Genomic DNA, 12,798 nt, shown 5'->3' with positions numbered 1-12,798 from the left:
TAATTTTTATTTTACCTATTTTCCCCTTTCTCCCGTATGATATATTTATTTATAATCATTATTTTATTTTTATCCAAAATGAAAAAAGAAAAAATGAGAATATGACTTATTTTATTTATTCATATTTTGCATGTTGTCTTTAAATGTACCTCCGAGTGACAGATTTTTTTCAAGCCAAAGATACTTGACATTTATTTATTTCTATATGTTACATTTCTTTTTCTTTTTTTAATTAAGTATTAAGGTTTCTTGAAGGCTTGGGCTCGCATATGTTGGTAGCGTGTAGCTGAGGAAATAGTTGGAAGAGACAGGAAAAAATTCTGTTAATTTGGTCATGATGTGTGGATATCTTGAATTTCTAGTTCTCTGTGAACTTATGATTTTAGTGAACCAACCTCGCCTCATATAAGTGATTATATTACTTGAACTTACATCTCGCATAACAAATGGAGTCCTAAAAGTAATAAATTACAAATGCATCTATAATTTAGTCACAACTGACTTTTCACTATTCATGAAACGCTCTCATTTCCCAAAACGATTAATGGGAGAGGATGTGTTTTGAATTCTTAATGAAAAACGTAAACTAAAAATTGTGGTTAGGTCCGCAGTGCTGGTTAATATTTTCCAAATGTATTTTTTTTTTATTATTTATTTCGTTTATAAACTATGTTAACATTTAAGCACAATAAAATGAAATATTTGGAATTCTTGCAAATAGGCTTGGCTCATACAACGGGTATCTTTGACGAAAAATTCGATATACGATAATGCAAACTGTATAGACGTGAATTCTCAGGCCACTTCACATTTTAAACTTAACAAGAGTCTTTTATACATCCAATTATATTGTGGAATAATGGATGTAAGTACGAAAACGCTCAAGGGTTCGACAAAAATGCATGCTACTTGGATTAAATTTGTTTTCAAAATTGAAACATTTGGTGAAAATGTTGTTTTCCAAATGTATTTTTTTTTATTATTTCACTTCACATTTTAAACTTAACAAGAGTCTTTTATACATCCAATTATTTTTAATTAATCATTTAAAAGAATGTTTGTTAAAACATGACTTCACCATTTTACTTCTTTCTTCTACGTTTGATAACTTCATTCGGATTCTTTCTCATCCAATATTTAATGTCACTTCTGTTATTTGCATGGATAACTGCGGCCCTTGAACTTACATCTCGCATAACAAATGGAGATACTCCTAAAAGCAATAAAGTGCAAATGCATCTAATCAAAAATTTTTAAACTTAACTTAGAATATCATGAAAATTTACCTGCTATGTAATCTGGATGCATAGGATTGTTCTTAGTGAGCGCCAACTTCGACAACCTTTGTTGTGGAACACGTTGGTCTTCACACAATATCGGATTTACAGCGTGTTTTCCGCCTTTGGGTCGTGGAAGAGGAAACTTAAAAAAACATAAATTAATAAGTTTGATAATATTCGCCAAAATTTAATTCAATTTAATCCAAAATCTCAACATTTGTCTAAAAGCCAATTTTTTTAAACTGCATATTAACTCGCTTCAATATTATAAAAGTTTAATAACAGTCACAGCGCGATACCTTTGAGGCACAGAAATTTCAGAACCCCTTTAAGATTAAAATGTCTGATAAATATAGTTATTAAATAACTTCCAAATAAACAGTTGGAGAAAATTATAAAAATAAAGTTTGGTAAAGATGTTGATTTTTGGCTCAACTTTAAGTCGCAGTGCCAGCCCTAACTACATAGTAAATTATGCAATGCAGGTAGCACTTCCAATCAACTGCGAAATGAAATGATCACTGCGATATTAAGAGATTAAAGAGGCTATGCGCTTTCAGCAAAGAGGGCGGTAGAACCAATTTTTGGCCGAGCAAATATTTTTAAAAGTATAAACATGTTGAAAGAACATAATTTGCCTTATTGACTCGAAAAGAATTTATTACCAATTTAGCCTAGCCTCCAATCACCTATCTTCCGGGCCACTTGTTCAAAATATGAATGAAAAACGCCCCCAGTTATCTTTAAGTGAAACAGGTGAGATAATAGGTGCTAAACCATTTTCTGGCACTTGCATTCAAAACTGAACTGGAAGCGACCACCAATTTATCCTATTTGTGGTCAATGAAAGAGGGCCGGAAAAACATCCTGCTAGGAAAGCCACTTATGTAGAACATGAGAGAACTAACCCAGAAAAATCGAATGGGAAATGTTGGGGATCAAGAATGGCAACCGAGAAGAAGAATATACATATACAGAAGAATGGCAACTGAGGAGCTGGTCTTTTCCACGATAAAATTTATCAGAAAGATCTGCAAGGCGGTATCTACGTCTCACAAGAGACTTCGACTTCAGAAACGACCTGTTTTCAGGTGGATCTCTGCCTTGCGGAAAGAAATGCTTGAAGTAAAAGAACAGCAGCAGGGTGTTTGAAGATGAGAAGCCAAAAAGCCTAGGACCTGACGGAGTTCCCTCCAAGATTCTGAGGATGGTTGCTCAGCACAGATTGCTCCTGAACATGTATAACGCGCATCTGAGAATTCCAGCGTTTGCTGGAAGTTCGCAAGACTGGTCCTGATAGGCAAGGAAAAAAAGAGACCCAGTTCAGCCGTCATTAATACATACGGCAGATAGGAAAAGCTGCACACATCTAGACTGCAGGAGATTTGAATCTAGGAATAGAGGTTTCGAACAAAACGTTCTTCTGCCCACGCTATTCAGAAGGTTGCGAAAGCTATGTGTAACGCAAAGAATCATTAGCAGATTTCGCGACGCGTATTGCCATCAGCCTACAGTGGATGTGAAGAATGTTTTCAATTTTGCCAAGCGATGTGAGATATGCTTTCGGCGTCGGAGCTTATCTTTTTCATCCCCAAATATCTTCAGAAAATTTTGGATGATTATCTGAAAGAGCGCTCGATTATCTTCGAGACTGAAGCGAAGTGGCGAGGTTTGGTGAATATGGTGGACGGAGTAGAACATCCCAACCGAGCTCCAATAACTTTTGTCGAGTTATCAAAGACTCATGAAGCCGCGCATTGTCCTCATGAAACACGACGCCCTTCCGATTCACTATTTCTGGAAGTTTTTGTTCAATTGCTATTTTTAATTCGTCTAATTGGGAACAATACTTCTCTGAATTTATCGTCTCGTTATTTGGTACAAGCTTATAATACAGGATTCCTTTCCAATCGCAACAGACACAGAGCATGACCTTCTTTGGTTGAAGGCCTTTTAGGTGGCTAAAAAGAAGTAGAATCAATAAGGGTCATAATAGCAGGCTCTAAGATATCTTGCAATAGCAATCACAATGGGATACATTTTGAGATCTGTATATATTTATATTTTTAGCGCATAGTCTGCTTATATTTGGGTGGGTATTATAATGGATCCCAATAATTTCTCAAAAATAGTAGGAAGTCCAAACACTTTTCAATCTATTGTTGCTTCCGTCTCAAAAGTTCTGATCAAAATCCTTTAAATCAAAAACCTAGATCTTTCATTTTCAAAACTCTTGTGCAGGAAAGTTTACTTATTTCCGTTGCCCTCATTTTAAAAGTAGTTTTTCTTTTAAACGATGATCCTTTGGGAAAATTGTGAACCTTAGTCTATAAAAATGCATCTTTAATGGTATTATTGTCATTTCCTTATGGAACCCTTATGGCTTCATTAGTAATTTTACATCATAGAAAATTGGTTTTCCTGTCAATCCCGATCTTTTAACAATCTAAACAAACCTCCAATCACGCCCAAAAACTCAAACATAATTCACTTAGGAACCCTAGAGGTGGTACAACTATTTCGGTTTTTGTATATAGCAAAAATCTTGCAGATTAATTTGCACTGTTAATCGAAGTAGAGAGCTATCACTGGCCAATAATAGTTTTATATAACGTGAGATTAGGTATCTCCAAGTAGACATGAATGAATAATACAGCTTTGATTAGAAACGAGAACACACAAATCTAAAGATCTACTTACCTTCTTCCCTCTGGCCGTTAACTGGCGACGAAAGTTGATCTTTATATGTTGTTTGCCCTCTGTGTCTACATATACTGTCACTCTTTTGAGCGTTTTGTTTCCACACTTTGGGCAAAATAAGCGTGTAGTTTGTGGTACTATTTGAAAACAAGCGTAACATCGTAATACAAACATGTTTATATTTCTAATAATTAAACCATCTTTTGCTACTACATTCAATCCAATCTGCTTAAGCACATTCTGTTAGAAAAAAAAAGAATAACAAGAATACAATAGTTGCTTTCACTTGTTTTTTGAATAATAAATTCTGAAAAATTAAAAAAAAATAATAAAAATAGTATAAAATAATAATCTCTGCTTTCATCCGCCTTAGAATGCAAGGTTTTACTATTTCTGCCTAAAAAACTTGCGTGCCACGACGTATGAAATTTGCGGTATAATTCAGCACTGCGGACAAACCACTTTTCCAAAACTTTCTATATTATGCAACTATTTATTTAACATTCTTACTTGCATTGAAAAATCTGTAGTATAACAAGCTACAGTTGCTGAGTTTTCTGCAGCCAAATCTGATTCAATGACACCTCTACTACGTGAAATTGACGGGGTAATCCATCCTTTGATATCATCATCTGTTATGCAAGGATCTAATCCTTCACAATCCTCGCCTTCATATTCATCCTCTTCTTCTTCATTTTCTGCTTCTTCTTCAACATCGTTAGGATCTCCGTACACTTTATCGTCACAGTCAGCATATGCTATAAAAGAGCAAAAGTTCGCGTATTTATATTAACATATTTTTTAGTTTAAGACACGTCAATATCTGAGCCATTGTCCCCATAATTTTTTCCTGTTCACTGCCGGCCTACGGACAATCTACTGCCGTTCAGACACTGATTGATGAACAGGTGTCGAGAATGAAAGAATGGTGAAAAAAAAGAGAGAAACATCTTCGTTTTATCGCTCTTTTTTATCACTTTCGAAGTCTAGTACCACTGTTTCGACAATCTTAGTTTTGTTTTGTAACGGATAAGTAGGAAATGATGTGTAGAAAACACCCAAACACAATTAATTATTTCTTTATTTATTTCGATAAAAAAAAAAAATCTATGTCTCTTTCATTTTAAAATTTTACACAGATTAACTGCCAAAGGGTGTGCCTAACTTAATGGTATAAGCGTAGTTTGAAGAACATGAAGGTTCCGATACACAACAATTTGTAACGCTGCAACGAGAATTCAATTCTCAAAAATTCTTATTAGAAACATTTAAATAGTCTCAACAAGCTGCTAGGACAAGACGGTCAAACAAAACTTCCACACGGAACACATCAGAACAGAATCACTGAAGAAGTCAAACACGTGTGCAAAACGTCGAAATAAAAAACGATCTTTCAAGACCTATCACCAACAAAGTTCTGATATTGCAGAAGTAAGTCTTTCAAGGCATTTCCCCCGAAATACCCCAAATTATCAATTTCCATAATTATATGTTTTTAATAAAAGCGATGCCTCTACTAAAACGAAATTTGAAAATGCTTTAGTAACTACCACTCCCTGAATGCTCTGATCAACTTCAGGAGAGCATACAAATAATTTTTTAAATGGGTATGTGGTATTATCACTTTGAAAAACCGGCTTACAAATATTTCGAGAAAATTAAAAGATCGTAGAGAATATTCAGCCAGCAATTACAAAAATGAAAATGGAGATTTTTGCAATCTGATGATCGAACCAGAGTGAAACAACATTTTAATTATTGTAAGAGACTAAAATTAAAAAATAAATAAAATAATTCAAGCTCTTAAAATTGTTTTATCAGTAAACAAAAAATCATTATACTAAATAGTTTTTATAGAAATTTATAAAATTAAATACGCAAAATAGTTGTGGTTAGCACCTTGGACACCAACGAGGAGATTACGGGTTCAAGCCCATCTACCAACTCTCTTCAAACCTCGCTCTGTCCATTGATGCCATTGTTGACTTAAATAAGAGAACACTTTCAAGGGCACTGAAGAAGCCTCCAAATCCCATAACCTAAAATGTTGACGCCCCTTAATAAATATATATATGAATACCTTGGTCACATTCAGGCTGACTGCCATCGCATGTAAGTTGTGAAAACGGTTTTAACACTGTTTCGTCGAAATCCTCAATGTAAGGAACCTTTTGTAGGTGGCTATCTACATCGTTTTCATTTCCCTGCTCCTCATTGTTCATCTTTTCTCCATTGCTCTCCTCGTCCTTGGCCAAGCCCTCTTTTACTAGCTACAATTAGGAGGGTTTACATAAATTTACTAATTCAAATTTGCTATTGAGGCAATTAACAATAAATTATAAAAAAAATAACATTGTTAAAGCTCGTACACTATCAGGCATGTAGAATCCTGGACAGTTTAAAGTCCCTTTGTGGCTAAGTGGTTCCACACTTTTACAGGCTATAATAGGTTCTGTTCTTAAATGGTCGGTACCAACAATTTCCTTTTCTAATTGGTACGTTAATGCTATTAACTTTATATCTGTTGCAGACAGAAATCTATAATCTCCAGTTTTCTTGGCAAATAGTTGTACTGTAAGTAAAAAAAAAAGTATAAACATCTATTTCTCTCTGAAAATTATATAATAAGTTAAAACTAGAAAAAGATGTAACAAACTAACAAGATTTTCTCTTACCACAATTATGATCGAAAAATAGTAAGTTAGTTTCAACAATAAATACAGATGATGGAGACAAAAATATCACGGAAACTGAGTGGAATCCATGTCCCCCCTCATTGAGCTTCTGACCATAAATCTCAATATTAATTCGCGTCCCTCTGAACTTTAGGGACTTTGTGCTCTGGTCTCCCAAGCGGTTGAGGCACTCACAGTACACTACCGACCTCCTTACAAACACCATTTCAAAATCACCTGTGGACTATAAAAAGTCCTGGTAAAAGAAAATCTAAGGGTCGAGATGGAATCGTATTTGTGTTCTCCGCTTGGGAGACCAGAGCACAAGATGCTTAGCTAATCCCTTCCCTTATTCATTTATTTAATATATCGCACCCCGCTAAAAAAGAGTCACAACTCAAAAAACATTGTTTTGAGAAAATTTATGTTAAAGAATTTAGTTCACTTGAGCCATTCATTTATCAGTTATCATGACAAAATACAAGTTAACATGTTGTTTTACTGTGTCAGGAATATATTAGCTCAATGTTATTGGTGCAGTAATTTTCTCAAAAAATAATTCGATTCTTGTTTCTTTTTTTTTAGTAATTTTTGAGTTGTGACTCTTTTTTAGTGGGGGTGCGATATATACATTTACATATACTTAATGAAAAATCTTTGTGGATCTAGAAAAAGGTACCTTGTGCTCTCCATTTTGAAGATCTTATAAAAGTAGGAATAGGTGAGCATCTCGTAAATATAACAAATGAAAGTAATCTACAATTAAAATAGAGTTAAGGATCCTTCCACATCTTAATTTTTGTATTGTTAGGGCGTACAATTATTATTAAAAAAGTTAAAGTGTATTAAAGAGCTAATCCTTTAGCCCTGCCGAAAGAGTTTTCCTCTTGTAAAGATCTGCTGCAAGGGTGTCCAATGTTTTCAACTCTATTCAAAATATATATTCATGTCGCTTTGAAAAAATGAAATCAAGCTTGCGCACTGATGACCATTACAATTAAGAATAATCTGCTTCTCAAAGCCTGATGTTTGTTAATGACCTAGTAATAATAGATCAAGATGAGAAGGATCTGGAATATATGACGCACAAAAGGAATAGAGGTACTTAAAAACTACGATATAAAGATAAATTTAGCAAAAACAAAGTACATGTCTATTACAAGCGGAGAAAACCTTACTATAGAAGAAATTATTATCATCACAATGTTATATACGTTGAAAATAAACTAGATGAAGATTTGCTATAAGATGAATTCAACCCAGAAATTTCGTTCTAACTCCATGGTTCAAATTACGACAGTAACTGACCAAATCTCACTTTCTCTTTTTCTACTTTTATGTTCATGTGAGTATGTGATGATTATTCAGAATAACGAAATAATGCAGATGAATAAGAAGTAACGTAGAATAGAGTTAAAACAAACTGCCTATTTATGAAAATATAATATACATTTCATTATTACTTTAACAAAAAATAAATTAAGAATCAAAATAGCATTAGGGTCTGCGACGTCTAATAAATTCTAAAAGAACATTAATAAAATTTTAATGCAATAAAATTACTTAAATGATAACTGATATCGCTTTAAAAATTCCAAAAGTACATTTCAATATTTACAAATCTTCTAAAAGAATTAATGAGAACAGTGTTCAAAGGCGAAATTAAGCTCAAACAGAAGTGAGAGAAATCAGTTTAAAATAGATTAAAAATTAGAAACAAATAAGCTTTCTTAATCGATCGTTCCTTCCAGCCTGAAATTAGGAGCTGTAGTATGAATGATGTCGTGTACTAGCTAATTGTGTACCATTGCCGTTTCCTAATCCTTAACTTTTGAAACTGTAAGTTCTTGTTAAGGAGATTACTATTAGAACTTCAAAAGGAAGTATTACTTAAGTCTGAGCAGAGCAAACCTTGTCTAAAAAAATTTAGTTTTTCTTGACATGAAATACAGGGTGTCCCAAGCTATATGGATAACGACTTTTTCTCGGAAACTAAGATAGCTAGAAAAAAACTAAAAAATACATGATCCCTTAGTTTTTTGTTAGGAATCCAAATTTAATTTGTAAATTTTTTTCGGTGCTTCCAGAAGCGAGATACGGGCACCAACTTCGTTTTTTCAAATGGGGAGGTGTAGTTTTTATTTCAGAAATAGATTCCTCTATTTTTTTTAAAGAAAAATTTACTTGAACGGTTTTTTTCTGTGAGCGATATTTTAGAAGTTATGAATGAAAACATGATTCTTATAAGAAATTTCAAAATGATAATATTATAACGGTTTTTTCATTGAATAAGAAGAAAAGTACTATTTTATTATAAATTTTACTCCTCATTAATATTACAGATCATGCTCGAACTGGCCTACACCATTAGAGATGCTCTTTCCTGCCAATTGTCCCTTACTGCCAAAGAAATAGATTCGGCTTTAACCGAGTTAAATTATTATTCTCTGCTTTAGTTCATCTACAGATGCCATCCCGGCTTGATTTAGATTTAGAAATGCTTTTAGGTAAGCAGAAATAAGGAAAGATAGAAAAAAGTTACGAATAATCACCTTGTTTTTCAGGTATCCCCAAAGGAAATAGTCCATAGGTGACAAATCCGGTGAGAGAGGTGGCCACTGAATCGCCCCCCGTGTCGATATAACATGTCCATCAAATTGCCTATCGAGATATCTTTTTACATGCCTGATGGTGTTATCTTGACACCTCTCTCACCGGATTTGTCACCTATGGACTATTTCCTTTGGGGATACCTGAAAAACAAGGTGATTATTCGTAACTTTTTTCTATCTTTCCTTATTTCTGCTTACTTAAAAGCATTTCTAAATCTAAATCAAGCCGGGATTGCATCTGTAGATGAACTAAAGCAGAGAATAATAGATGCCTGTAACTCGGTTAAAGCCGAATCTATTTCTTTGGCAGTAAAGTAAATTTTTCTTTAAAAAAAATAGAGGAACCTACTTCTAAAATAAAAACCACACCTCCCCATTTGAAAAAATGAAGTTGGTGCCTGTATCTCGCTTCTGGAAGCACCGAAAAAAATTTACAAATTAAATTTGGATTTCTAACAAAAAACTAAGGGAACACGTATTTTTTAGTTTTTTTCTAGCTATCTTAGTTTCCGAGAAAAAGTCGTTATCCATATACCTTGGGACACCCTGTATATTATTTCTCCCAACAATTAACTCGTAACAATAATAATGACACAATTAGTTTTAAATTTTAAATATAAATTAATGTTTTTAGTTACCAAAATTAACACAATCAGCGTCCACATCTTTCACTTGCAAATCGTAAGGAAGTACGATTAGATTTCTATATTGTCGTTTGCACCTAACCTCCTCAACCACTTCATGTAACGTGAATAAATTATCAGCAATTTCCTGAAAAGAGTTTAATAAAAAAATATTTAAAACAAAACAAAATCAACAAATTTAAGTTATCCTTATTGTACTATAGCACAATTATTTTATAATTCACATTCAAGCAGAGGAACCCAGACGTTAGTTTGTGACTGGATAAATCTGACTAGCTCCCAGAAAGAATGCTATCATAGCCATTAGGTTAAGAGAAGGACGGGTTATCTGCCATGCTCTAATGCTGATTTGAGCTACCGGACAAAGTTTTTAGAGTGTAGGACGTAATCTCTCTCTTGTATTCATTGATATTGTATAAGCAGGTCTTTCAACATTCTGGGATCCATCCTTGAGATTTAGTCTTATGGCTGATTGGTTCTGAGGAGTTTAGATTCAGAATCTTGGGTCGAACATAAGGCTAATACTGATGCTGTGAGCTGAAAGTCTGGACTGGAGATTTTAACTGTACACTGTGCAGCTGGTTGGACCCAGAGAGCCATTAGATAGCGTAGACCAGTGGCCGGCAATCTATCTAGGTCACCTAATGACCCAATGGGAAAATTTTGTGACCTAGTAAACAACGGTAGGTATTCTTGCCAACGAATTTAAGTGTGCTTGTATAGAGATGTACTGCAAAATGTGTTGAAATTCTATTATTATGCAGGGAGTACATGGTTCAAAATTTACTTTTCTGCCAACATTTTATTATTTCTTCCAAATTATAATTAAGGATTTGATGATAACCCCACCTGTAAACTGTGTTTATTATTTGTACTCTAAGATAATATGTAATCTAAAATAGTAGTGATATGACGCACCAGCAAAGCGTTTTGTGAAAAAATTGAAAAATTACCCACTTGTAAAAAACGTTGCCGACCACTGGCATAGGCCTTTAGACAGATCGTTAAATAACACTCAAAGCTAATTTAAAAAAAAATTATAGAGATTATATATAACAAAATAAATGGGTGATGGCGCAAGTGGGTAAATCACTTAACCATAATGAAAATTTAAAATATAATTAAACATATTTAGATAATGAAACAACATATTTACTTGCAATTGGACGTTATTGATAAATGCTGATGTATCAACAACTAAATTTTCAATTTTCCGCGACATTCTTTAAACAAACCAACACATGCTAGCATGCAACAATTGTAACGCTTAAGTAACCTTCTGTCAAGTAGAACGGGAGGTTACAACATTGCAACCAATATCTCTTAAAATTTCCCTAAATATATTATTTGTTTAAAAAATTCCTTCAATAAATAATGAATTATTAGGTGTTTTTATACAGCTAGTTTTCCATTTACCACTTAACTTTACAATGTTAAAACTAGTTAAAATTTTACTTTTTAAATTACTGAAATATTTTCTGTTTAGACTATTGATGATGTTGGGTCATACGCCTTATGAAAATCTTCAAAAGTTAAGTATAAGGATTTATTAAACGAAAAAAGGGCATAAAATTCGCAAATACCCAACATTTCGTTCATACTTCAGCTAATTATTTCGCCCATTTAGAAACGTTTTAAAGCTTATTAGCCCATAGTACGTTTTATCAAGTCACAAAAATATTATAATTTTTAAGATACCTTAGCTATTAACTAGTAATAAGTAATATTGATAGATACTGTTCATAAATAAAATATCCGTTTAATATTTAGTAAAATTACATTAAAAATCAGCTGTACCCGGGGCCACGCGTTGCTGTGGCTCAGTCTGTTTAAATGGAACTTTTCCGGAAGACACAAGAACTAAGGCTGTCATTTTGGGATAGAATTGCTGTCAGAATCAATCTAATTAGGAACGTTTAATCAGTTTTCCTAGCGGATTTAAGATTTCTCCAACCCCATTGTTGACAGTTTGCATTATTTGATCGTAAATGCCTGTTTGCTCAAGCGTTAACGATTCGGTAATGGCATTCCCGATTGATAGAGAACTTTGTTCGCGATTTCTAATTACAAATCTTCAATCACTATCAAAGTTTCGTTGTAGATTTCTGCTGTGAAATCCATGTTCATATTTGAATTTTCCTTGTGTGTTTGACGGAAATTATCTTCAGCCACATGCGAGCAGGCGGTCAATACTCGTATGACATTTGCGCAAACAATGCATGAATTTGTTTAGGATGTGGATTTTCCTTTTTTCTGAATCACTGCGAACAAAACCAACCGACTTAATGTGTATAAAATAAGGTCGTCCTAAAAATAAAAATTTAGAAACAGAAATTAAGGAACTTCCATCAAAATTAGTGATGATTTTGTATTTTTCTTTTTTTCTAAAACCCTACGTGCGAGACTAGCTGGCCTATTGTGTATACATTGACCTAGTGCCTGTTTCTAACATTGTATTATTTTTTTGTTATTCACGCTTGTTCAAATTCTTAGTTTCTGAAAAACGTTGAACCGAGCTTATTTAAGAAAGAAGCATTCATCTTGATTGGAACGCAGGCCTATTGGGATTCAGGGCTATTTGTTGCACTTTGAAATCTGGTGGCATATTTGTAAAATAGGTACATAAAAACACCCCTGCATTCGAATACAATCTTGTGTCCAAATTTCAAAGTAATCGGTGAAAAACTTTCAAAGTTTTAAGATTTTGAACAAATGAACATTTACATTTTTATTTATATAGATACATTAATTAGTTAGTAACTAAGATTTCTTAATAATTATATTTTTTTAACTTTATAAAACGTACTATATACTGAATTACACAGTTGACCTAACGTTACTACAGTACATACATGCTTATTATACAGCTAAGCACCTCCCACTCTTC

General features: G+C 33.4%; 1 protein-coding gene across 1 annotated transcript; it reads right to left on the bottom strand.

Annotated features, from left to right (window-relative positions):
- Nucleotides 1-593: 593 nt before the first annotated feature.
- On the bottom strand, nt 594-11,203 carry LOC141458212 (RNA-binding protein NOB1-like). Its single transcript, XM_074135937.1, has 8 exons — nt 11,068-11,203; nt 9,906-10,038; nt 6,350-6,552; nt 6,061-6,250; nt 4,491-4,738; nt 3,981-4,220; nt 1,287-1,422; nt 594-1,213 (listed from the first exon to the last, which is right to left on the bottom strand). Exons 1-8 carry the CDS (start codon nt 11,131-11,133, stop codon nt 1,083-1,085), a joined length of 1,347 nt encoding a protein of 448 aa, XP_073992038.1. The 5' UTR covers nt 11,134-11,203; the 3' UTR covers nt 594-1,082.
- Nucleotides 11,204-12,798: the final 1,595 nt, after the last annotated feature.

This window comes from Rhodnius prolixus, unplaced genomic scaffold (assembly GCF_049639745.1).
Source record: "Rhodnius prolixus isolate KJV_2025 unplaced genomic scaffold, Rpr scaffold_1, whole genome shotgun sequence".
Classification (NCBI taxonomy): Eukaryota; Metazoa; Arthropoda; class Insecta; order Hemiptera; family Reduviidae; genus Rhodnius; species Rhodnius prolixus.
Note: the sequence above shows the minus strand (reverse complement) of the source record. Positions and strands in the feature narration are given on the sequence as shown.

Excerpts from the sequence above, each read along its gene's own strand:
- LOC141458212 (XM_074135937.1), bottom strand. The coding sequence starts at position 11,133 with ATGTCGCGGAAAATTGAAAATTTAGTTGTTGATACATCAGCATTTATC. Across the intron at positions 10,039-11,067 it reads TCAATAACGTCCAATTGCAA|GAAATTGCTGATAATTTATT; the intron begins GTAAATATGTTG and ends AACTCTTTTCAG. Across the intron at positions 1,423-3,980 it reads TAACGGCCAGAGGGAAGAAG|TTTCCTCTTCCACGACCCAA; the intron begins GTAAGTAGATCT and ends TGTTTTTTTAAG.